This window comes from Diceros bicornis, chromosome 37, assembly GCF_020826845.1.
Source record: "Diceros bicornis minor isolate mBicDic1 chromosome 37, mDicBic1.mat.cur, whole genome shotgun sequence".
NCBI lineage: Eukaryota > Metazoa > Chordata > Mammalia > Perissodactyla > Rhinocerotidae > Diceros > Diceros bicornis.
The window spans coordinates 18205157-18232685 of record NC_080776.1 but is presented as its reverse complement, the minus strand read 5'-3'; the positions used below and the strand labels follow the sequence as shown (position 1 = coordinate 18232685).

The 27529-nt window shown below is 40.7% G+C and overlaps 1 protein-coding gene across 1 annotated transcript in view; it reads left to right on the top strand.

Moving 5' to 3' along the window:
* The window catches only part of DNER (delta/notch like EGF repeat containing), a 300865-nt gene that overhangs the window by 249520 nt on the left and 23816 nt on the right, over positions 1–27529 (top strand). Inside the window, exons 9-10 of the mRNA XM_058533144.1 lie at positions 12022–12144; positions 23108–23221. Of these exons, the coding sequence (XP_058389127.1) occupies positions 12022–12144; positions 23108–23221 (237 nt within the window). The remainder of the gene's footprint in view (positions 1–12021; positions 12145–23107; positions 23222–27529) is intronic.

Here is a 27529-nt window from a genome sequence, read left to right as displayed (position 1 = left end):
GGCTTTGGGGAACGAAAAAAAGGAGGAGGATCGGCAATAGATGTTAGCTCAGAGCCGGTCTTCCTCAGCAAAAAGAGGAGGATTAGCACAGATGTTAGCTCAGGGCTGATCTCCCTCACAAAAAAAAACCCCAACAAAAACATTTTACTTATTATTTTTAAGTTAACACACATACCACAATAATCTTTAAAATGAAGTTGTAAAATATTATCTTGTCATTATACTTAATCTTGAATCTTGGTGCTTTAGTCATGATGTTACAAGCATTTGCATTTTTAAAAATAGTTTATATAGAGAGTCAGTAAGAAAAATAGACCACTTTATAATGGATAATTTTCACTGTAGATACTCTATGTTTAGAGGATATATTGGTGAATTTGTTGGTAAACTGTGAAGAAATATATGAATGTTAAGCTTATTATTAAAGAAAACAATATTTCTTATTTAAATATTTGCATCCCCTGATGCCGTATATTCCCCTTTTGTAAAACACGTCTTTATGTTACTCCTCTTTTGTTAAACTCTGAGTAACATTTTTTTTTTTCTTTCTTTTAGCTGGTAGAGATCATAGGCAGAATCCACCCTCTAGTGGCCAAAAGCATCATGAAAAAGAGATATTTATAAGACAAGGCTAAAAAATTATGAGAGATCGATTTTTTCATTTAACAGGTTTGTGACCTAGTTCTGCAGGCAAATGAGAAGAGTTCTAGAAATGTTTGGATCAACGTGGTTAGAAAATTTCCCCAGATGATGGACAAGTTTAAGGTCAAAACACCTTGAGATATGCAAGTAGTTCTGTTTAAGCAGGTTCCCTGTTGCGTTCTCTTGACTTCTGAGGCCCTTCGTAACATAGTCACAATTCAACTATGTCATCTACAATATATTCTTTCATTTGTTCATAAATGTTTTTGGAGGAGAATGCTGTTTGTAAGGATGTAACTCAGAATAGTGGTTGTTTGCTTTTCTACCATATACTTAAGAATTTTTTCCCTTCAGATGTGAATTCCTTATGATTTACACTCCATTACTAAATCTAGAGATGTCTCAGGATTTTTAACACCTCCAAAGATTTCCTTTTTTACGTAGTAAAAGATGGAATTCTCCTTTCAAAAAAAGTTTTCTTTATTAGCAGTGCAACTTATTATGATGCCTGTTCCAAGTATCTTAAAAAGTCTTCTCTTCTAAGAAGACTGAGTCTTTTTCCTCTATAGACCGTAAGAATCACCCTCATCTCCTTCTGCTCCTCCTAAAAATAAATACCCTGGATAAAGTCAGGCTTTTTTCTAGTATTCTCAGTTCTCTGACTGCCCAATCAGGTGTTAGACGTAGAGTGTGGCTATCGTTTCCCTCAAAATCAGCAACATGATTTGGAGTTGTAATACTACAATTAAATACCTATAAAGCTTCTATGATATTATCCCCTTATGTTATACAAGTACATATTTCCATTATGGAAAATTAGAAAATTTGAATATACTATTTAAAATATAAAAAATAATCCCTTAATTTCAACACCCAACAAAAACCGCTGTCAGTTTTGGAATATCTTTTCCCAGTCATTTTTATTTATATTTGTACAAATAAGACATTTGTGAAGAAAAGAACTCTTGCTGTATTTATGAATGCAAAGGTTATTTTGCCCTATGCCCACTTTCCCAGCAAATTCAATTCACCCGCTGAATTGGGCATCCTCTATGTTCACCTAGTTTTGTGCTAGGGAAATGAGAAGAGAGCAGACAGTGGTTAAAGAGAAAATAGAGTTTGGCTTCAAAGACTGAGCAGTGAGTCAAGGAGTTACTGCCCAGCAGGAAACGGATCCAGCACAGAGATTGGTCTTGGGATGAGGCTGAGGAAAGGATAAGAGTAGGTTTTTAAAAACCCAAACATAAACAGACTCTGTTTTATGTTAAAAAAAATTCAGGTATTTGAGCTTCTGACTGGTGGAATACGAGCTAAGCAATCAGGCACTGTGGAAGTCAGAGCTGGTGCTATTTGTGTTTTTCCAGAAAATCGTCTTCACTGCTCTTGTGAAGCAATGACTCAGGATAATGGCGCCATTTAGGGTTATGATGCTCCATGCCTTTGCTTCATATGTGAGGCAGGGCACCTATTTCAGAGTTAAAGTTCTCACGTTGTCTTTTTAAATCAGGTTTGCAGCAGACGAGGTGACCACATATCACATTTATTAGGTACTTATTATGTGTCTCACGTTGTGCTAGATGCTTTTCTTGTGTTACCACCTCATGTGCAATGCCAAGTGCACATCCTTCTGAGGGTGGGGCAGGAGCCCCTCCTTTCGTAAGTGACCTTTGTTCCCACAAGTGCCTCTGAGTTACCTTGATGGAAGATGTCACGCGCTGGCATTGAGCCACTGATACCTGGCTGGTCTAGAGCTTCCCAATTATAAACACTCTCAAAGCTGGAGAAGTTACAGAAAGACTTTAGTGAAAAGAAAATGGTGTCAAATACATTTTATTTGAATAAAGGATAATTTGAGAAGCAAGAATCTTACAGTGTCCCATTGTCTCTCAAACTCTCAAATCGACCCCCCCCCCCCAATGCCACACTATCTTGGTGGCCCTTCAAGAGCAGTGCCCAAGGTCATTATACCAGGTGGCCATATGGCTCCACAGGGAATCCACAATGTTTGTGGCAGGGACCCTCTGCCCATTGTGATTCCATCCTGTTCTGGACCAGTTTCTCTCTATCTTATCTTTTTACGTGTTTCTTTCTCTGTGTCTTTTTATTTTTCTTTTCCTCTCTCCATCTTGATACTTATGAGTCTCTGTCTCCCTCTTCCTTTCTCTCTTCTTCTCCCTGGCCTCTCTCTCTGCTCTCTCTCATTCTTTGCTTCCTCCTTCTCCACCCAATCCCCAACTTGTTGTATCTTCTAACCTATAACCTTTCTTTTTAAACTACAACACAAGAGGTCTCCTCAGCACCTAGTTCAGTGCTTGGCAACATGGTCAGAATTCAGCAAATATTTGTTAAAATGAACTGATGTTTTTTCTTCAAATTGCTTCTGTTTTCCTGGGAGAAACTGTCAGTTCCTTCTGTTCAATTAAGATCTAGTTTTAGAAAGTGGTTCCACACTCCTTTCCATCCCATCCCCCCTCCCTAGCTCCATCCTATTAATGAGATGCTGTTGTATTTGACAGTGCCTAGAACAGAAATTGGCCCATAGAAGGGGCCTCAATACATGTCAATTCATCCATTCCTTCTGAAAGAAATTGTAGCATCTCCAGATAAGACCAGCCAGGAACTCAGGACTCACCCTCATCCTCTCCCTCTGTCTCACCCTTCACATCCTATTCATTCAATTACTGCTGTTTTACTTTTTAAATGACTGTTGACATATATTCTCTAGCTGGCACTGCCACCACCCTCATCCCAGCCATGTTTCCCCAGGACTATTGCAGTAGCCTTTTAACTGATGTCTCCACCTCAATTCTTGCACGTCTTTCCCCCATTCTCCAAAAGATAGCTGGAGTGATCTTACTGAAATCTGATTTTGTCCCCCCAATCCTACTCCATTAAATGTATCACCGGGTCTGGCACCTGCCTGCCCCTGTTTCTTCTTCACGCTTTCATTTTCCGTAGGCCCCAGCCCACCTCCAGAAGGAGGCACGAGCCATCCTCCCCCGCCATGGGACTTCTGCACACACTGCTTTTCCTGCCTTGAATTTTCTAATTGCTCCTCCCACTTCCTTGGTACCTACATGCCCCTCAGCCTTTCCTGGAGCTCGGTCAAGGTCAACTCTCCTGCTCTTCTTCCTTCTGGCACCCCAGACCCTTCATCGCTTGCAGTCACCCAGTTATAATTTTACATTTATTTGGATGAATGGTGTCTTTCTCCTTTAAATGCCTCTGGAAGAGGCATTTTGTCTGTTTTCACACAGCTGTATAGCCCAGTGATTAACACAGTGCCTGGCACACAGTAGGCATTTAATAACTATTTGTTGAATTAAAGAATGAATCTATCAAGGGGGCAAACGTGAGACCCAGAGGATCACCAGCCTTCACCACGTGACTATTAACGGTAGCAGGTCTTTGTGGTGACGGAGAATATAAACTCACTGCGTGAACAGTTAGGATCTGACTTAGAGCTGGTGCTCCATTATCCATCCTTTGGGATGGAAGCCCAGGGAGGGAGTGGAAATCTGTATGGCATAGTAACCTATCAATACTAGGGAGGTTGGAGAATCTAAAATGTTAACTTAGCCTCCATCTACAGCCCTTCCAATTTAATGTCTACAAGAACCACAGCAATGGAAACATTGACTGATTTTGGTCTTTTCACATCTATTTTCTCTCTGACCTAGGTGCCCCTTGCATTGAAAGGATAAGAAATTAGGGAGTAAAAGAAAGAAGCAACATTAGCAGCCACTGTCCTCCACACACCAGCTAATGTTCTGCATTTACTTACATTACTTCCTCCATGTTCATAGATATTTTCTTTTTTCTTGCTTGTGTGTGTGTGTGTGTAACAGGAGCATGATTGCTCCATGGAAGTCTGTGAGATGTCAACATCAGCAGTTCTGTTTAGAACTGAACTCTTGATGAGATTAATGTGAGCAGGGATTCTTGCTTACATTTTTTTTCTGTTCTTAAAAAATTCCTACTGTGAACATAGCAGCAAAGAGAGAGAATGAGACATACACACACACACACACACACACACACACACACACACACACACGAGTTTCCCTTGAAACAAAGCTCTCTACATAGTAAAATGAACGCATTGCCTGACACTCCACAGTGCTGAATTGAAAACTACAGACAATCCTATTACCATAATAGGATTACTTTCTCTCTGTTCGCATATTTAACGACTATGAGCGAGGTGTTTGGAAGATTTGATCTCCCAGGAACTGGCCTAGACTTGAATCAGGGAGTCTTGGGTTTTCCCATTTTGTCCATTCAACTTGAAATGAGGGGAAAACATCCTCTGAGTTCCAACATGCCCTTAAAAGAACTGCTCTCTGTCTCCCTTAATGCACTTCAGTCTGACCTTAAAGTAAAGCAAAAAGACAAACAAGAACCCCCAAACACTTCATATTCCGTCTGGCCTTGAATTCCACCTGCCTTGGGGGAGTGAGCAGCGCAGCCTCCCTGCTGGTTGTCCTGAACACACGGCCGTTGTTTTTTGAAGGTCCTGTCAGCTTGCTTCTTCTGAGGCAGCAGGAAGCACAGGTAGCCCTCCAGAGACCCTAAGAGCGGATGAGGTGCTTCAATTTGTGACACAAAGTGTGAAAGCCATCTGGTTAGAACCAGAGTCCCACGGTTGGGGATTTTTCCGAGTGGGATGTGATGGGCAAGGGGAGCAAAGACTCTAGAGGAACCACAGTGTGGGCCACAGCCTGTGTTATATTGATGTTAATATTCAGTGATTTTATCTTGGGACAGTGTTGAGAGAAGACAGAGAAAAGGCAGTGGAAGCCTTGCCGTTCAGTGGGGAGAATAGGAATGAAGTGCCTCCTGAAACCTGGAGGCAGCAGTCATGTTCTGGAACAGTTCAGACTCCATGGGGTGGAATCCTGGCTCACTACACCTTTGCTGAGTCAGTCAATTGTGATGGACCTTGGTCTTTCCGGGAGGACACAGATGAATCCCAACCTGATGGGAGAATGGTCAACAGGGTTCTCCGTAGCTCGAAGATTACCAGGCGGGTCTCCATCATCTCTCCTCTCTTTATCCCACTCGTTTGGTGTGTCCTAGCCCCATGACCTGAATGCCCCTTTTCTTCTGTGGGTGGGCAGTGCTGGAGAGAGTCACCGTGGGCTGGTATTCCATCAAACCCACAATCGCAGATGGACCCCTTGGTTCTGCCCAGAAATCCTTTTCCTTGATGAATTCACTCTGACTTTTCACAATGACAATTTCAAACCTGCACATCCTCAAATCTTCTCAAGTTGCTCTCATGTTATAAAAAAGATCTAGGACAGTGGTTCTCAAAAGGGGGTTTTTGTCCTCCAGGGGACATCTGGAGACATTTTTGGTTGTCACAACTGGGGAGGGCTGGTGCTACTGGAATCTGGTGAGTAGAGGCCAGGGATGCTGCTCAACGTCCTACAGTGCACAGGACAGCTTCCAACCATAAAGAATGGCCTGGTCCAAAATGTCAATAGTGTTGTGGTTGAGAAACCCTGATTCTGGGTGTTATGGACTGAATTGTGCACCTCCCCCCCAATTCATTTTTGGATCCCTAATCCTCAATGTGACTACATTTGGAGAAAGGGCCTTTAAAGAGGTAATTAAGGTTCAATGAGGTCTTATCTAATATGACTGGTGTCATATAACCATATAAAAAGAGGAAGAGACACCAGAGAGGAGTGCCCATGAAGAAATGGCCATGTGAGGACACAGTGAGAAGGTGGCCATCTGCAAGCCAAGGAGAGAGGCCTTGTGAGAAACCAACCCTGCTGACACCTTGATCTTAGACTTCCAGCCTCAAGAACTGTGAGAAAATGAATGTCTGTGGTTTAAGCCATCCAGTCTGTGGTATTTTGTTATGGCCTCCCTAGCTGACTAATACACTGGGTCTTCCATTTTTGGGGACAACATGGGTAAGTAGGAAGAACACATAGGATTAACTTTGTAGCCTTGGGAAAGTTTCTTTAACTCTCTGGCTCTTAGTTCCTCAACTATAAATTGGGGCTAGTCATGCCCATCATTTTGGGTTGTCATGAGGATTAAACACGTTAACACTCATAAAGGGTCTGATACAGAGCAGATGCCACTAACGTGCTGCTAGACTGTACACTTCTTGCAGGTGGAGACCCTGCCATTTAGCTTTGTACCCATGGTGCCGGGAAGCTCCTGGCACAACATAGGCACATGTTAAATGTGTGTTGATTTAATCAATGGCATTTTGGGTGCCAGTTCAACAGCTGTTATTTAGGCATCTTTTCTGTACCGGATTCTGCAGGTAGAGCTGTGGACACTGCAATCACAGCCTGTGTCTTCAAGCTTATATTCTGGTGGAGGAAGAGAAATAATAATCAAGTAAAGAAGTAAGTTAAAAATGTGATTTCAGACAGTTGTAAGTGCTGTGAGGGAAATCAATTGAGTATTGTGTTGAGTAACTGGTGGGGCCAGCTACTTTGGATAGCATTGTCAGAAAATTATCCGAAGAAATGATTTTTGTTTTGTTTTGTTTTGTTTACTGATACAGGTGTGCTTTATTGGTGACTTAAATTCCTGAGAACTATTGCTCTTGTGAAGTGATTTTCCAAAATGGTACACAACTCGTGGTACAATCTCCTCTTAATTTACCCAGGAGTTACATTCTAGGAAAACTCAGTATATCTTCAAAACTGTGCTGTATGTGTGAAGCAGTTAGATTCTAGACCTGGAAAGTTATACACAGAGTTTTCACCTCCACGAATGTCCAGTAGGACAGTCCAAACTTGTGAAGGATGCCAGGTCCTTTTTTGTTCTGCAAGGGTATCCTAGACATTGCAAGATGTTTAATATCTCTGCCCCCCACCCACTAAATTCCAGTAGAACCCTCCAACCATTGTGATAATCAGTCCCTTCATCCCCAATTTCCAAAACACCCTCTAAAGGGCAGTACAGCCTCCATTAGGAGCCATGATTTTGAGGGTCTCCAGTGACCTCCTAGTCTTCTGGAGCCTTTGACACTGTTCACTAGCCCTCCTTGGTTTCCTTTCCTCTCTGACTTCCATGACATTGCACTCCCTGACCTTTCCTCCTCTCCCTCCCCATCCCTGCTCAGTGTCCCCATCTGGCTTCTTGTTCTCCACTTGCCCATCCCTGTAGATCCAACCTCAATCCCCTCCTTTTTCCTCTCCATGTTCTTCTTTGATGAAAACTTCAATACCACTTCCAGGCAACTAACTCCCAAAGTGCTGTTTCTATGCTATTCAAACCCATTTTTCCAACTGCCAGCTGGACCTCCCCAAGTGGAGCCCCAAGTTAAACATGTCCGAAACCCAACTGGTCACCTTCCCCTAAGACCTGTTATTCCTTTGGCCATACCTGCTCATGTCAATGGCAACATCATCCACTCACTCAGCCTAAACATGGCAGCCGTCTTGACTGCTTTTTCTGACTCTCCACATCCAATATGTTATGTTCTGTCAACTCTAAGGAAGTGATTGGAGCTGAATAATCAGGAGCAAGTCATGCAAAGGTCAGAGCAGTGGTGATGACAATCAGTGCCCTGGAAGGGGCCATTTTGATCCCACCCTTCTGATCTTTTATTTTTAAAAAATTTTTTGGACTAGCCTAATGTTCCTAGACCCTGGGCATACTGCCCTGAGCTAATTTGTTTGGCCCAATTAATTACCAGCAGGAGGTGGCTGCCTCATTTTCACAGGAGCCTTCTCTTTTGGAAGGAATGCCTTTTTGTTCAAACAGTCTGATTTAGGTTCTTTGGCACTGAGTGTAAAGGGTGCCTTGACATTTCCATAAAGACATTTAAATGTTACCGTCTCTGAAGAAACAGTTTTAGCATATGAAACCTTTATCTTTGTTTCCCCCGAGGAGGAAAAACATCACCAGCTTAATTATCTCTGTAAAATAACTTCCTCATTTGCTTTTCATGTTGCTAGTAGAAAAAGATAATGATACTGTTTTCAAAAAATGAAAACAATTATGGATGATTTCATGAAGTTTGCTTTTGATTTTTGTCTGTGTAAATAACACCCCAATTTAGAGGTCAAAGATGGTGTAGGGTTGTATATTATCCTTTCAAGTTGGTTTCTAAAAGATCTGCTACGAGAACAAATACAATTGAAAAGATGCTGCTTGTGATTGTTGCTTCACACTGAGAAGAAGCCAAAACACACTTAATTCTTTATATATATATATATATATATAATTTAAAAAATTGTGATAAAAATCACATAGCGTGAAATCGACCCTAACAAAATTTTTAAGTGTATGGTACAGTATTATTAACTATATGCACATTGTCATACAGCAGATCTCTAGAACATTTTCATTTTGCATAACTGAAGCTCTATATCCATTGAACAGCAACTTCCTATTTCCCCCTTCCCCCAGCCCCTGGCAACTGCCATTCTGCTCTGCTTCTATGAGTTTGACTACTTTAGATACCTTATATAAGTGCAATCGTGAAGTATTTGTCCTTTTGTGACAAGCTTATTTCAATTAGCATATGGCCTCAAGGTTCATCCAAGTTATAGCACATGACAGGATTTCCTTCTTTTTAAAGACTGAATAATATTCCATTGTCTGTATATATCGCATTTTCTTTGTCCATTCATCTGTTGATGGGCATTTAGTTTGTTTCCACCTCTTGGCTATTGTGAATGATGCTGTAATGAACATGGGAATGCAAATACCTCTTTGAGATCTTGTGTTCCGCTCTTTTGGATAAATATCCAGAAGTGGGGTTGTGGATCATATGGTAGTTCTATTTTTAATTTTTGAAGATTCTCTATGCTGTTGTCCATAGCAGCTGTACCATTTTACATTTCCACTAACAGTGTACAAAGGTTCCAATTTCTCCACATCCTTGCCAAAACTTGTTATTTTCTGGGTTGCTGGGGTTTTTTTGGTGAAGAAAAATTCACCATGAGCTAATATCTGTTGCCAATATTCCTCTTTTTGCTTGAGGAATATTGTCCCTGAGCTAAAAACATTTACCTTAAGAGATCATTCGTTTTTTTTTTTTTTTTTGGTGAGAAAGATTCTCCCTGAACTAACTTCTGTGCTGATCTTCTTCTATTTTGCATGTTGGTTGCCGCCACAGCATGACCAATGAGTGGTGTAGGTCCACGCCCTGGATCGGAATTCAAGCTGCCCAAGTGGAGCGCACCGAACCCAACATCTACACCACAGGGCTGGCCCCAGGGTTGATTTTTTTTCATAATGGCCATCCTAACGATGTGCACTGATATCTCATTGTGGTTTTGATTTGCATTTCCCTGATGATTAGTGATGTTGAGCATCTTTTTGTATTATCTTTCACTATTTGTATTATCTTTCCCTATTCACAAGAAACAACTCAAAATGGGTTAAAGAGTTAAATATAAAACTTGAAACATAAAACTCCTAGAAGAAAACATACAAGCAAAGCTTCATAACGTTGGTCTTGGCAATGATTTCTTGGATAAGCCACCAAATGCACAGGCAACAAAAGCAAAAATAGACGAGTGGGACTACATCAAAGTAAAAAACTTTTGCACACCAAAGAAGCAATCAATGGAGTAAAAGGCAACCTGTGGAATGGGAGAAAATGTTTGCAAGCCATACATTTGATATGGGATTAATATCCAACACTCTTGTAAAAAGAAAGATTTCCTGTTGAATCTAGATCAGGAGTCAGCAAACTTGTTCTATAAGGGGCCCAATAGTAAAGATTTTGGGCTTTGCAAGCCATATGGTTTCTGTTGTAGCTACTCAATCTTGCATAATAGTGTGAAAGCAGCTATAGACAATACATAAAGGGGTGGGTGTGGCTCAATATAACTTTATTTACAAAAACAGGCTGAGATGGATTTGGCCAGTGAGCTGTTTGCTGATCCCTGAGCTAGAGCAGGGTTTCTGCATCCGGCTCTATTAACACTTTAGCTGGAGAGTTGTGTATTATGGGGGTGCTGTCCTGTGCACTGTAGGGTGTTTCGCAGCATCTTTACACCAGATGCCAGTAGCAACTCCCTCCCTTCCACCCTAGTTGTGACAACTAAAAATGTCTCCAAACTTGCCAAATGCCTTCTGGGGGACAAAATTGCTGTTAATTGAGAAACTATGATCTAGATGATTGGACTACTCAGATGAAGAGTAATAGGAAGTATTTCCCTAAAATTACAAGATGTAGAGTCAGAGAGAAGAATTGAAAACCATGGTATATTTGTCTTAGGTAGGTTGAGGTCTCCTCAAAGACGCCATTATCACTGCTTACATTTGGAAAGCAGTTTGAAAACAACTGAAATGCAACACATTTGAAAAATTATCTGTTAATAATGCAAATATGAGCTTAACCTACTTTTGTGATAGGCACAAGAAACAAAACAGTTCAACCCGTTAGCATGTCCTAGTGGGACTTGCTGAGTCTGAGCGTTGGTTATGAATTGGAAAACTGCAAAAAAAGCTAGTAGTTTTAGTTCCCACTTGAGGACGAGTTTGTTTTTTCTGCTTATCTGAATTCAGAACCAACACAGGCAGGGTGATTTTTGAAAGCGCTCACATGTTTCTCATTGTTTGGACAGGGCCAGACAAAAATGGCCCAGTTTCACTGCAAATTGGCAATAACACATGTTTTTGAAAGTTAAAAACAGCATAACGTTCATGAGTGAATCTCAAAGAATTTTGTCGTCGTGTCCTTTAGAATAAACACCTGTTTTGCAAATAGGAGAGTAAAAGCCATCTTTATTGAGAAATTGTTGGTTTCTTTTCCTTCATTGCTATTTTTATATTTTTAATAATTAAAAAATTTGAGTACAATTTAAAATATTGTAATTTAGATAATCATAATTTTAAGTAAACAAACAAAAAAGTAATACCCCACATTTCATCAGGAATTTCAGTTAAGCCTTTCTAGTTGAGCTTCTTTCCTGACTTGAAAAGCAAAGGAAATACATTGATCCTTTTCTCCTTTAATGAAATTCTCCCTAGTTAGATATATTTTTCTAATTGATTGGAGGAAAAATGTGGTCCACATCCTTGAAAGGAGCCCTTACTCCCCTGTTATGAGTCCTGCCACTATCACTGTCTCTTGTGGCCACAGCAGACGCTCTCAGTAACCAGCATCTCTGGGTCGCCAGTACCATTGGACATGATGTAATAACGGAACCATTTGGTGCATAAATGGGATCACTTCTTTACACTTGGATCATGAAAAAGGGTGATAAGAACAGACTCTTCATAGCCTTACCAGAAATCCACATTTCAACTATACCCCAAGAGACCCAGCTCATTAGATCCCTTCTGTCTGTGCCTTACTTTTCAGTGAATACCCACTGCCTTCTTTGCAGTCTGGTCCTGTGTGGGTTTGTTTGACGGCAGGCCTTTCTCTCTGTCCCTCAGGTTACCACGGCCTCTACTGTGAGGAGGAATACAATGAGTGCCTCTCTGCCCCGTGCCTGAACGCTGCCACCTGCAGGGACCTCGTTAATGGCTATGAGTGCGTGTGCCTGGCAGAATACAAAGGTGAGCGACCACTCGGCCTTCCTGTGCCGAGGTGGCTCTCAATGACTTCACGGATTTCTCAACTTGAATGCAGAAACCTCTAACAGGAGCATGAAATCGCTTAAAATAAAAATTAAATGCTGGCGGTGGGATGATTTATGGGGCCAAAGAGACCAATTTGTAAGTCTCAGGTTTCCTCTTGATAAACTGAAACGTCTCTCTCCTGCCCTTTTCTTCTTCTTGTGTCCTTGCTCTCTTCTCTGTTGAACGTGTAAAAAGCTGACGATAAAAGTGATATGAAGTGGAGTGTCAGACGTAGATCAGAGGACATGGCTGTGAAACTGTGGGAGAGGGAAGCACGCTGCTCCGCAGTGCTTGCTGGGCAGACAGGATGCTGTGCTTTTTCCTGGAGGAGGCAGGTGGAATCTCACGTATTGGTGAAAAAGTTAATTCTCGTTAAATGATTCAGTTGGGTGGGAAATGTTAGTTCATTAGAGTGGATGCGTGTCAAAGTTGCTCTGGAAAAACAGCTAACGTTGATGGAGTGTTTACAACATGTCAGCCTGTTCTAAGTCCTTACATTCATTAACTCATAAAATCCTCACAATAACCCTGTGGGGTGGTAGGTAATGGTATCCCTCGGGAGCCCGCCCGGCGTGCTCCTAATGCCCTTTCCTCTGCCTCCTCCGTGGTTTCCAGCCACGATTGGTGGATGGGGTGGCTTCATTCGAGGCCATACACCCTCAGACAGCACCGTGCCAGGAGAGCCTGTTTTTCAGCTGCTGCACACATTTCTCTAAGCTGCAACTTTAGGGTTGGGTTTAGATTTTTGTAGTGCTTTTGTGGGCTCTATTTATAGGCATTTCACTTAACCTCTTGCTCCCACAACCGCTTACTTGATACCGTCCATCTGCCTGGGGACCTTGCGTTGCAGCTGACACCGCTTATCTGTGGATAGACCCACCTTTATTTAGGTCTTTTTAGTGAGCCTCAAGGTTCACACAGATGAACCTGATTAAGCCTTTGGGTGGAAGGGCTGAAGCTGGGCCAGGCCTCTGCTTTATGTTTGGCAGATCTGTTGCTTCTTTCCGAGTGGGATGCCCATTTAGAGCCAGACTTCACAAGGGCAGATGTGCTGGCTTCATCCACATGGATTTCAGTTCTAGGTCTATCAGAGTGTTGAGAAATAGGGAGTCAGCTCCATTCTGGAAAGCAGAATAAAACAGCAATGAGTCAGGACACCGAGGCAGCTCACCTCAGTTGTGCCACTGGTTTCCTAATGAACCTGGATAAATCTCTTAAACTGATTCATCTTTATTTTGTCTGTATAAAGGAAGGACGGTAATGCTGACAGAGATTTTGAGATTCTTCAATAAGAATAAAACTTCAATAAAACATAGTAGTGGTAAATGTGCTTCAAAAATGAAAAAAAAATCCAAAATTCTTTAGTTTATGATAGAATTTTATGAAGTGACTTTCATCTTTATAAATGACAAAATCATTAATTGGGTGTATTCTGAATATGCCCCTTATGTTTTTATCTTTGAGGCATTTTTCATGCTATCATGACTGAGAAATAAAAACTGCAATTGCATATGCATGCATATGGTGACGCACTAGTGTCTCCACAAATTCGTAGACTGTGATCCTAGCCTTTCTCACTTCCTTCTTCCATTTATCTCAAGGGTATTCCCCAATTTTTCTACTTCCCCCAAGCTCCATATTAAGTCACTCACCCTTAGAAGATAACTGACTTCACTTCCATCTTCATGGCATAGAAGAGAGGTTATCATTTGTAAACATTTTCAAGTTTATCTGATTTTCCACATCTTACAGCAGTGGTTCTCAGACTTGAGCATCTATCAGAATCTGCTGGTGGGCTTCTCAAGACAGGTTGCTGGACCCTACCACTAGAGTTTTTGATTCAGTAGATTGGGGTAGGGCCCAAGAATTTGAGTTTCTGGTAAGTTCTCAGGTGATGCTGATGTGCTAGCCCATGCGCCACCCTTTGAGAACCCCTGCCCCGCAAACTCATCTGCCGTCACAACCACTAAAACTTTATTCTCTTCTGTATTAGCTCATCCTGTGCTCCTCATCCTGCTCAAGGTTGATCCTTCCATATTTGCTCTAAATTCCACCGCTTCTACCTTTCTGTGACTTTCCTCCATCAGTTACTGACTCTCTGCTGGGGATGACTCAAGAAGGTAGATGACCTTGGAGGGGACCTCAAATACATCTGAGCTTTTGGATGCAGATGTTAGGAGCCTTTGCATACAACAGGGTTAAGGGATAGAGTTCGGGGGAGAACTGAGGTCTCAATGACCAGCTGAGCCCAAAGGACCCTTCAGCTTATGGAGAGGAAATACATGCTGTGAATGTGTGGCATGTGACCCCATGAGGTAGAGGGCTCTTATGATCTCGTGGATACTGGGTGCTCTCAAAGATAGTTGCCAGCAAAGATACCAGCTGAGATGGTCCTTTGTTTTTTATGTGGCTGGGAGAGAATGGTCTCCTGCTCATACCTGGAGAGCCCTGAGAATCCCAAACTGGGAGACCTCTACCCTGTGCCTTAGTAGACAGAGCCCAGTTGGAAGAGAATCTCCAGCGTCATCTGTCTCTGCCTGACACTGCCAACCTCCAGCCTGTGGGAGCCTGTACCAGGAGTCTGTGCCAGCAACTCAAAGAAGGAAAAAAATCTAGGCAATAAAAAGAAAATCACAGCAACAAACAAAGACTCTAAACACTCAAGAGAGGAAGTGAAAAATGTAATGTATACTACTCAAAATTGAATTTAAATCTGGAAAAGCAAAAGGAGGAACTATTTCATGATAGAAGTAAAAATATGAGGAAGTGGAAACCATGAGTGAAAACCTAGGCAATGTGGAGAAAAGATCCAAGAGATGTTTCTGTCTCAATGGTGGGTGCTCAAGAAGAAGAAGGAACACATGGAAATAAAACCAGAATCAGCTAATTACCTGAGGGAGAGGTCTATGAGCTGCAGAAAATTGAAGTTTTCAAATAGAATGGGCTTATAGAGTGCCAGAGGATTAATGAAAGAGATGATACACAATTTGAGATTTCCTGGTAGAACTTCCAAATCCAAGGATAAAGAGAATTTTTTTTTTACAAGATTCTTCACAGGGAGTACAAGTTAAATACAAAAGAAAGAGAACCAGCATTGAGCTGCTCATCTCTAAAATGAAACTAAGCAATAATAGAGCAGTGTTTCACACTTTTCAATGAAAAGGACTAGTTGTTAAAGGATCATTTATATTTGAGACAAAAGAAAGACATTTTATATATTTAAGCATGCAGAAAATATAATACCATGTACCCTCTTTAAGAAAATTATTTTAAAAAGTATCTTTATGAAATTGGAACGAAATCAGAACAAAGATAGTCAGATAGGGGAAGATAGAGGACAGGAGGAAGAAGGTTCAATAGACATCTTTATTTTTTTTGTTTGTTTTTGTTTTTTTTTGGTGAGGAGATCAGCCCTGTGCTAACATCTGCCAATCCTCCTTGTTTTTATTTTTCTGCTGAGGAAGACTGGCCCTGGGCTAACATCCGTGCCCATCTTCCTCCACTTTATATGGGACGCCGCCACAGCGTGGCTTGCCAAGCAGTGCATCAGTGCGTGCCTGGGATCCGAACCGGCGAACCCTGGGCCACCACAGCGGAGCGCACGCACTTAACCGCTTGCGCCACTGGGCCGGCCCCTCAACAGACGTCTTTAAATGCAGGGATAAACTTACATAGATGATATTAGTGTGTTTGTGAATGGTAATTTAATGGCAAAGAACAGTATCTTGAAAAAATAGGCATACCTGCTATTAATTATTGCTGCATGTTGAATTACTACAAGGTGGTGGCTTAAAACAACACCCTTTTATGATCTCACAGTTTCATAGGTCCAGACATGGCTTCATGGATTCCCTGTTCAGGTCTCACCAAGCTGGAATCAAAGTGTTGGCTAGGCTGACCTCTCCTCTGGGGCTAGAATAGGGCAAGATCAACTTCAAAGTCCCCTCAGGTTGTTGACAGAATTAATATCCTTGTGGCTGTAGAATTCACTACAGTTTGCTTCTTGAAAGCCAGCGATGATGAGAGTAACCCTTTGCTGTTGCAAGTCTCTAACTTCAGGAGAGGCCTGAACCCTGTTAAAGGTCTCATCTGATTAGGTGAGGCCCACCCAAATTAACTCACAGTCGACTGATTAGGGACCTTCATCGCATCTTCAAAATCTTTTAACTTTTGTCGTATGCTGTTAGTTAGAAGCTCATACTCAAAAGGAGGGAATTACACAAGGGTGTGATATTGGGGGTCGCCCTAGTGTGTGTCTGTCACACCTGTTCTTAAGGAAAAATTTAAATGACTAAACTTAAGTTTCATATTATTTTAACCAATAATTTAACTCTGAGTTGTGGGGCTGGGGGAAGTGGGAAGGATTAGAAGGCATACAAGTGTGTTAAAGATCTCATCGCAATGGGCAGGTAAAATGATTATTTAATTTTGGTCTATTTATAGAGACATTTAGGTTTAGGTTTAAATAAGACTGCTGAAAACATAAAGGTAAACTCTAGCAAAGTAACAATAAATGGTAGAACTTCTAAACTAAGATTTCTGAGGAGGTGGTGATAGAGTGAGGGATGGGGAGAAGGTAGAAGGAATTAAAAGGGAGGCAGAAGGGGGATAAATCATGTTGTCCAATCCAGAGGAAGAGTGAGTGAGGGGAGGAAAGAGGTCACAGGATCCTGCGTCTTTCTCTTCTTGGGAGATGGACATTCTCTCCCTCTGTGGAAGCATTTCTCCCAACATAGAGTTCCATATAGAATGTCTGCATAAACTTAGGAAACTATCAGATGGGTGGGCATCATTTGCTAACTAGCACTTACCCTGGACTTAAACCTTGGATAGGTGGTATGTTGGGGGAGGGTTAGGACCTTACCTTCTTACTTTACATATGTATTTTGTAATTGGTGATTTTTACTCTTTTCTGTTTTAAAAAACTTAAATGACTATAACCTCCTAAAAAGAAGGAGTGCCATAGGAAGTCAGGCAAGTATAGCTAAGAACGTTTTGAAATAGGAAAGCAACGAGGCGGACTTCTGCCAGATGTTAAAACCCATTATAGCATTGTAATTATTATTGGATTCACCTGTTATGGGTGCAGGAATGGACAGCTCACCAAACCTGAGTAATGGCCCAGAAACCATAGTCTACAATAGTGCCTGACTCTTAAAGAGGAATTGCTGTGAATGGGAAGGGAATTCTTTTTTAATGAATAGTGCTAGAAAAATTGGGCTGGTGAACAGAAAAAAAGAAATGTTCTTACTCGCACTTCTAAATGAATTCCATAGCAATTGATAAAAAACCCCACTCTTCTCTGACTTCACATCTTCCTCTACTGACTTCCTCCTTTCTTCCTCTTTCTTTTATAACCAGGTTTCTTTAGAGTTGGTATAGACAACATCCCTATTTCCTTAATTTTTTTTCTTTCTTAACCATCTTCAGCTTGGGTCTTGTCCACACCATTCTGCTAAAATGAATTTAGCGGTGACCTAATTGAAGACTTTTCAGTGAAATCCCCGGAGCCTTCCCCTCCGGCTTCTAACTCTGCGTTCTTGCCCTTCTGCCCCCTTGATCACTGGGTCACTTTTGAAACTCGCCCCATTTGAGCTTCTGCAGGTCTGTTCCTGCCCTCTGACTTTTCCCTCTAGCCCTCACTGAATCCTTGTCTTCTGGGCACCCTGGATGTGGTTGGTCTCCAAGATTTCCTTCTTGGTTCCTTTTTCTCTTCTTTGCCCTCGTCCAATCCTGTGACTGCATCCACTGTCTGAGATACTGATCCCCAAACAGATGTGATTCCTCCCTTCTTGAACTCGGGCAGCATTTTCTCTATATTGGTTATGACAGTTCTCATCAGCCTTGTAATCAATTCCGCTGGCTTCGCGCTTTTCTCTCCCTTACACTAAATCATAATCTCCTGAAAGACAGTGACTATATGGGCTCATTTTTTTTTTTTTAATTTTCAACAACTCTTGATACAGTGACTTGCACAAAGCAAATACTCAATAGCTATCTTTACTTGAATTGAAACTTCTGTTTAACACACTAATTAAATAAAGGAAACCAACTTGAACATTTTCCTAGTAAGTGTCCACTACGAATCATGAAATTGTTAGAAGCAAAGTGCATGGAGAGACTCAGAGTAACCTGCCTTCAGACATACTGAAATGCTGATCCTTCCAAACTAGTTCACAGGTAGTTCATGATAGGACTTTCTAAAAATTTTGGTTAGTGTTCATACCTTCATATTGTCAAAACATCAAGTTACTGCCCCATATTGTGTTGATTTTTATTTCTAGCAGAACAACTAAATGATCAACAATATACTCATTTGGAATTTTTGGTAACAAAAGTTAGAAAGAAAATGCTTCAATTTTTAATTATGAAAATAACATAGCAACAGTAATAAAATTTAGAAAAAAGAGAAAATTTGAAATAGCTCATAGCTTTACAACAGAATACAAGAGCGATAATCATCTATATTGTTTCCATCCTTTTTTTAATATCCATGTTTTTACAATTATAATCGAGTATACCTACAATTTTATGTTGTTCTGCTTGTACTTAACATTATATTATGTTTGATTTAGATACTGCTAGCAAGTCTTACTAGTTCTGTTTAAATGTTCCCGTAGGGGAATATTTATCCATTCCCTTGTTGCGTCTAATGTGAGGCTATAATAAGTAATTCTGGAATGAACATCTTTATTCATGTAATTTTCATACTTTCTGGACTTTTTTGGTGGGAATAGGGTTTCAGAAATGAGATCACTGAGTTATGAGTTTGATCACGTTGTACCTAATTGTTTATTTTCAAAGTCTGCAGAAATTTATAGTTGAAAAGATGAAAACTCTTTCTTTGTTGGCTAGAATTATTTCCTCTGTATAACCAATGAACAAGAATTTCTGTATATTTTGTGTACCTAGCCCTTCTTAAGTAGTGGGATAGGTACAAAAATGGATAAGTCAGGGTTGCTTCCTTTTTCAAGGTATTATTTAACTAGAAGAGCAGACTGAGACTGGCACCCATGAGAAATAATGAGGCTAAGGTCGAGATGTCAATTGTAATTTCTGAAATAGTTTAGAAAAGGTTGAGTTCAGTGGGGGTTGAAATTCTGGAAAAGTTTTATGGAGGAAATAAGTTTGAATAAAATAAGATGATGTCTTCAAGCAGATATTAAGTTCAAAGAACACTTCAAGTTAATTTGGTTTACCTGGCTTAATTTTCCTGGAGATAAAACAATGATTTTCAGTTTTCAAAATATTAATTATGACTAAATCGTGATGACAGCAAAGATTTATAATTGGCTCACTACTCTTTGAATTTTTGCTGGTTTTAATTCTAAAATTAACTTCTATGAAGAGCCCTGTGGAAATAGAGATCTTTTCAGAAACATTGCCTCTCTATCCTTTAGTATGAAAAGTATGAATTTTTATTGGCTTTGACTGAATTGCAGTTTATTTTTGCCTGAGACTAAACATAAGTTTCATAATAGTGCGTGCTGCGTCCCTTGCCAATGGTGATGTGTGTGTCATTCCACAGACTTAGTTTGAAGTGTGGACCTGGTTTCCTCTGACAAAATAGGGTGTTTTTGAGGCAGATTTGGAATGGTTTCTCACTCTTCTGGCAGACCTACCTGTATGTCAGCCAAAGTACACTGACCGTTGCCCCTCCTGACGAGATTCTGGTGGTATATCCAGAATTTCTTCCATGCATTGAGATATGGCCTTTGCTCTAAAGGGCCTCAGAGATTGGTGGGGAGATCAGACAGGAGAACAGATAAGTTATGATTTGACACAGCAAACTCCTTAACAGTGCAAATCTCAGCATGCTCTCAATGCACAATAGTGGAAGGATGGACCCCTCTCTTGGGAGAGCCAGGTTCAGCTTTCCAGAGAGAGAGTGTTTGAGTTGGGCTTTGACAGACATAATGTGCCAGGTGAAGACCAGCTTGGGGCAGAGTGTGGCGGGTGGTGTTCTTGTTGGAGGAAACAGGATGCCCAACCCTTAGTGTTGTGCAAGTGGCTGAGACCCCTGGGGCGTGGTGAAGAGTGCAGAAAGGTGGGCCCAGGGGGCCTGACAAGGAGGATTTGAGTGGGGGCACCTTCGGCCATCAGTGGTATTCATGGCTGTTTGTTCTCTGTAGTTAAGGTTTCCAGCTCATAGTTATTCAGCTCAAATCGACAAGCTGAGCAATATGACAAATACTTTTTATATAGGGATTAGCAAAGCTTAGAATATAGAAATGTGAGTAACCAAAGTGCTCACTGGGGATTTTTAAGAGCATCTTGCTTCATAGTCATTGTGTTTCTGTGAAGATTAGCTTGTGTCCGATCTTGCTGCCAGAAAACTTTCAGTAGATCTCAAGTGACCAAATGTCTTATCTTTTGAAAAAGAGAAATAACAAGGGATAAAATTATTGCCAAAAAAAGAAAAACCACCCAAAAGATTGAAATTGCTTATTATCTTGGGTGTTTTCATCAAATCTATCTTATTGAAGGCTTTTAAAGTTAAGATGTTTAAATATTTAGCCTAGAATTAGCTTTTCAGTCTTATTTGAAAAATGTGGTGATTTGTGTGTTAATGTATAAGTTATATCAATATTATACAGGCTAGATTGGCTAATATGTTCGTAGAAACCCAGTAAAGATCATCCTTGATTGTTCTTACTTTAGATCTAGTGGAAATCTTTAGATTTCAGACATCTCCGAACCTTGGTTATGGCTGTATTTTCCATTACGATCGAAAGCTTCCTTTGTCACCTGGTTCTCATTGATCAGCAGCATGGGAACTTGTAAATATGTGAATCCTTATTTTTTGGTAAACACTTTGAAGCAGAAAAGGCTCTTGTGCATTTTATTCTTTCAATTGAGCCCATGCTATTTGGGACTCAGTGGGAAAATAGAAGTAGAGATTTCTGGATGAAGAAACCGTACACACCCAAGTGAAGAAGAATTACCAATTTTATGCTAATCTTTAAATGAGTTTGATCTTTTATGTTATCATGAATAGTGGATTTGTTTAGGGGGGCTTATTCAAATCAGGAGACAGGGAGGGAGCTAGGACATGGCTTCAAGGAGCCGTATACCACAAGGCATGAGGCCGTGGGATTAGGGTGGTGGTTGCAGGGAGAAAAGTAAGACAAAGGTCTGAAAGGCACTTCAGAAAAATATCTGGCAGAATATGGTTCATGGGTTGGCTATGAGGGGCAAAGGAGAAAAAGGAATGGAAAACTATCTATTCTAAAAGACTTGACCATGCTCCAGTAAGTCGTTAGTGTGAATACAGATAGGCAGTTCTGTTTCTGTTTTCTCTTACATTTTGTTCCTCCTTCTTGAGTCCTACTCCTTAAGGCATTGAAAAAGAAGGGAGAGAAAAAATCCCAGCAAGAATAATTTCAGTGACTAAATGATGAGTCATTGGGTGTGGCAGCCCTTTCCCAATATGAGCTAAGTAATAAAGTGGAGAGCAAATTAAGTAAATAACATTCAGTTACAATTTGCTTTGTGCTTATTTTTCTCAAGGCCATCTCGAAGGACAAGCATATATTATATACATTCTTGTACAGAATATACTGCGATTTATCTTCCTCTCCAAAGAGTGGGGGATGAAAGAGAGAGAGATTAATTCATTCATCCATCATGGCGCTCCAGTGAAACAATAGCAGAAATCCTCCCTTTCGAATGACATTGGATTTTTAAAGTTTTCTTATAAAATTATGAAATAGTATATATTCGTTGTAAAAAAAGTTCCAACGATATAGAAGATGTAAAAGTCAAATAATCCCTTCACCTCTCAGTTCCACTTCGGACATTTGCATACATATGTGCACACATAGACTTCTTTTTTATACCAATGGGAAACTTACTGTGTTCACTATGACAATTCTTTTAATGCTTCTTTTTTGTTAAATGGTTGCTGAGCTACATAGAATTGTGTATATTTCCATGGCCAGTCTGAGCTTACTCACAGCGAACTAATTAATAAGCACAGACTGAGAATCAGATTGCCTGTGGTTTCAGATTTTAGCTCCCTCCCCTACCAGCCTTGTGACCTGGCATTCTTTCCTCATCCGTAAAATGGGGGAATAAGAGTATTTGTCTCATAGTGTTGTTGTGAGGGTCAAATTAGACGTAAAGCACAGTGTGAGGGTCTGGAACGTATCGTATGCACAACACATGTTAGCTTTGGTACCTGGTGAGCAGATTTGGTTTTCGAGAATGAAGTCTAAGTACCAAGCGGCTCTCTCTCTCTCTCTCTCTCTCTCTCTTTGTCTCTCTCTCTCTCTCTCCCCCTCTCTCCACTGAAGTTCTTCAAAATAGAACTGGGGCTCATTTAAATATCTGACTCTAAATCTTCACCTTCAGGATTCTGCTTTTCAATTATATAGATATTTTATGAAGGCTGTCTGGCGATTTTCTGTTTTTTTTGGAGACTTAGAAAGCATTTGTCATTGATAAATGTTATTTTTCAGGGTTTTAGCTTTCTGTTCCCCAGGCTTTGGGACATGTGGTCAGAGAAAGTACAGATAAAAGACTATATGGTAGGCGGTGCATGGTGATGGATGGTCATTAGTCTTTCGCTGGTGAACATGATGTAGTCTACACAGAAATTGAAATATAACGATGTACCCCTGAAATTTATATAATGTTATAAACCAATGTTACTGCAATTTAATAAATGAGAAAAAAAATGAAATAAGACTTTATGGTAGGACCTATGAGCAGGGATTGAATTTGTTATTTTCTCATCAGGCGTGTCTTTACAATGACCTTACAAGCGCGCTCACACAGACACACCCCTTCAAGAATCTGCTTCCACACCGTTCCAGGTTTTTCAAGCACTTTGCTTTCAAAGGCTGTGGGAGCTGGAGATTCCTTTATGAGTCACCCCTTTGTGTCTGTTTCTCCATAGGAATACACTGTGAATCCTACAAGGACCCCTGTGCTAACGTCAGCTGTCTGAATGGAGGCACTTGCGACAGCGAAGGCCTCAACGGCACCTGTGTCTGCGTGCCAGGGTTTACAGGCAAGTGATCTGGAAACTGAGTTTTCATATTTACCACAAAATCCCTGAGATTGCAACTGTTAAAAAAACCCCAGAAACCTCCGTGCATACATTGTTGTAAAATATGAACACCATTGCAAATTATAAGCAGGCATTGCCCAGAAGAAGATCTATTTTAAAACAATTGACCGTTTGCCATTAAGTGGGGCTCTTCTGAAATCATCATTTGCACATAGACTTGCTCAGACTGCCACTGCTGTACAGTTCAGAGCTGTAGCTTTGAAATATGAGAAATGAGCCATTACACTAACACAGGAAAAAGTTTCGATGTTAATGGAAGTAAGAAGGGGGAGAGGGAGGATCAATAGTGTCTTCTACAGAAATTGCATTCAGCTACCATGTTTATTTTTATTGAAAGATATAACAGCGACTGGATTTTGAAAAATGAAGAGAGGTGGTGGTGGTGGGAACTAAGGGAGAGATACTCCAGGTTCAGGGTTGATTATTAGTGAAGGTAGACATGACAGGTGTGGGGAGGGAGAGTGGAATGGGGAGAGAAAACTGCCCGAGGGCAGAGCAGGCAGGGAGGACAGGGCTGGGTTTGAGAGGAGCCTTGGTGGCCACTGAGCTCTGAGTGGGAAGAGCTGCTTCTAGACTAGGGGATCCAGCTTAACCTGGGCTTCTTCAAAGTCACCCCCATGGGCTTCAGGGAGTTTGTGAATCCCTGAAAACAGGTGTGAAGTGTTGTATACAGGTATATATGCGGAAGGGAGGCTCTCAATTCTTCATCAGATTCTCAGAAGGAACTATGAACCACTGGGGTAGAAAAGATACCATCCCTTGCTTTTCCACCAGAACCCAGGAGTCCTGAAATGTAGAGCGTAGGACAATGTTTTCAGAGCTTTGCGCAACCAACAGAAGCATCGGGGTCACTTTGGCTTGCGAGTTGGGAAAGGTTGACATATCAGGTGCCCACCGAAGAAGGTGGGGGTGTAAGCTGCAGGAGAACATGTTATCATTGGCTGGAGAGCACCTTGTGTGTCCGCCTCTCCCCCGCTAAGCCACTGTGGCCACCTCCCAAACCCTGGAGAGTTTCACAGAGTGTGGGCCTCCAGCCCATCCCTGGGGAGCCTTGTTTGTGCTTCTAGGGAAGGTGCCAACAGTCAAGATGTGGGAGAAGCAACTTCTGATCTTCTTTCTATTTATCTGTGTCACATCCTGTGTTTTCCTTTCTGGTTTTCCCGGGACTGAGAAGTGGGCTCACTCCAGAAAATGATTTGCATATGGTTTTATTTTGCTGACTGGTTTATAAACACACACAGACATTTATACTCATCAATGGATGCAAAAATAATACTGGGGAAGCATCCTTTATTTTTTCAGACATTTTTATCCCTCTAATAATAAAAGGCATGGAAGAAAGATTAGAAAATATAGTGGTACAGGGGAAAAAAATGCACCACTTACAACTGCACTACTAGGAGACAACCATTGTGAACATTTTGATGCACGTATCCAGGGATTTTCCTGAGGGTCTGTGTGTACATAATACCTGGTGTATGGTATAAATGCATATATTTGAACATAAAAGGAATCATACTGCTTATACTGTATTGTAACCTACTTTTCACTTAAAAATATATTATATCATAAAAGAGATTCCACATCAAGAAATATGGTTCTGGGGGCCGGCCTGGTGGTGTAGTGGTTAAGTTCGCATGCTCTACTTCGGCAGCCCAGGGTTTGCAGGTTCTGATCCTGGGTGCGGACCGGCGCACTGCTCATCGGGCCAAGCTGTGGCGGTGTCCCATATAAGGTAGAGGAAGATAGGCATGGATGTTAGCCCAGGGCCAATCTTCCTCATAAAAAAGAAAAAAAGAAGAAATATGCTTCTGTTTTATCATTTTTATTGGTTGCCCTGTAGTCCATTATATGATATACCATGATTGTTTTTAACCCATCCTCAATTCAGTTTTTGGGGAGTTGAGAAATTTTCCTTACTGTAAATAACGTTGCAATGGATATTCTTGTATGTACATCTTTGTGTAGTTGTCTGATTATTTCTTTGAGCTAAATTCCCAGGAATAGAATCCCAGGGTCTAGGAGAATACTTACATATTCCCATATTGCTCTCCAGGAAAAAACATTGTACCAATATTCACTCTACCCAGAGTGCACAGGAGCATCTATTTCCTCGTCTTCACACAGATACTGAGAGTTGTCATTCTGGTGGCCAAAAATGCCATTTAAGTGTTGTTTTAATTTGTAAGTCTTTGATTCCTAATGAGATTAAATACTTTTGAGATATATTTGTGGTCATTTGTGTCTCTTCTTGAACTCCCTATTCAGAATATCCTTTGTTTTTCTTCCAGACTATTCATGTTAATCTTTATTCTTGATTTGAAATAGCCCTTTATAATAAGTATATTTTATCTGCTATATGTTGCAAATATTTTTCCACTGTCATTTGCCTTTTAAGTGTATATAGTGTTTTGCTTTGTTTTCTATATATCATATTTTAATTTTATATAACTAAATCTTAATATTTTCTTTTGGTTTCTTTTCTTGTTTCATGCTAGAAAGTCCTATATATCAAGATTTTATAAATATTTTCCTGTATTATTCTAATCATGTATGAATTAATTTTGTGGATGCAAATCTTTAATCCATTTGAAATTTATCTTGGTATCTTATGGGAAATAAAATGCAATCTTTTCTCCAGAATATTTAGCAAATCTCCAGCTGCCTACTCAGCATTCCATTCATTCTTGGATGTCTTTCAAAGACACCTCAAACTCATAGATTTTCTTCTCCTTTCCTTCGGTAAGTATTTGCTAGCTCATTAAATGGTATTACTACTGCCTCAAGTTGCTCTGGCCAGAAACTGGGGAATCATTTTGGTATTCTCCTCTCCTTCCCCCTTACTAAAAACCCCCCATCCTAAAAACCTCCTTGATCCTCCCACTTCTTCCCAGAGCCAGCACCAGGCTGCCCACACCTCCCCTCTGCACTAGTGCAACCTCCCCTAACTGGTCTCCCCACACCTATTCCCCTTCACCCATAATATATTCTCCACACCGTGGGGGTCTTGTAAAATGAAAATCTAATCTTGTCACTCCCTACTTAAAATCGCCTATTGCCATTTCATTGTCTTTAAGAAAAAGATCAAAGCCCTTAACTGGATCATCAACAGCCCAGTGGTTTGGCCCCTCCAGCCTTTCCCATCTTGTCCTGGGCCCCCCTGTCTGCTTGATTCATGAATACCCCATGTCAGGCTCTTCTCATTAATGTTCTTCTTCTCTTTCTCCTGCCTCCTAGTCTTCTCTGCTCCCCCACCCCACCAACCCCACACTCTAACCTGCAGTCCACCCCAGGCATTTCTTCATGGTACCTGCTTCTCCCACCCCCCATCACAGGGAGCAATAGGACCCTTCCACTGAAGTGGGTTCAAACATCACTCTGAGTGGTCTTTGAAAAACAACAAATGTCTATTTCAGTTCAGGTCTGGTAAGTTTTCAGAATGCAAAGGACCATAGAATAGTTCCTAAATTTGTTTGGAGAGTTGTGCTGTTAATGTGTTTTACAGAACACTGGTGCCATGAGATGCTCCATTGAAAAGCGTCTTTGGCCAAATAAATTTGGTACTTGGTACATGCCATGTGGAGATTCGTAAAGGATGTCCACATACTTCAGTACTGAGTGGTCTTCCAGTAAAGAATCTTATTTGCCTTTGTCTATTTTCTAAATATATTTGATCATAGAGCCTTTTTCCCCCCCTTAAAAAAGAACCTATTGTATTCTGGGAACTAGCATTCCATGGGAGAGGCTGATAAAATATTAATGACCACCAAGCAAGGAATAATGGTACTTCTACTCTTTGAGTTGCTACCTCGGAACCAAATATTCTTTCATTATAGCTGAGGTTTAGCAAAACCTACACTTGGCCAACTATTAAGTGCTCAAAAGCTCCTTAATTGACTGAGTGGAATGAATTAGGCAAATTATTGTTACATAATTAGATTCTGAATCCAATGTCACATTTACCTTGGGAGACTGGCTTTTGCGGTTTGGGTTTATTTTGCTCGTCTCTTTCTAGGTTCACAAGGTGGGACCTTAAATTATTGATCTGAGACTTTTCCTCATTTCTAATGTATGCATTTAGTGCTATAAATTCCCCCCTAAGCACTTCTTTGGCTGTGTCCCACAAATTTTATGTTGTATTTTCATTTTCATTCAATTCAACGTGGGTAGGTTCCTTTAGATTTTCTCTTTGATCCATGGATTATTTATAAGTGTGTTATATTGCTGGGCCTTCTTTTTTCAGCACCT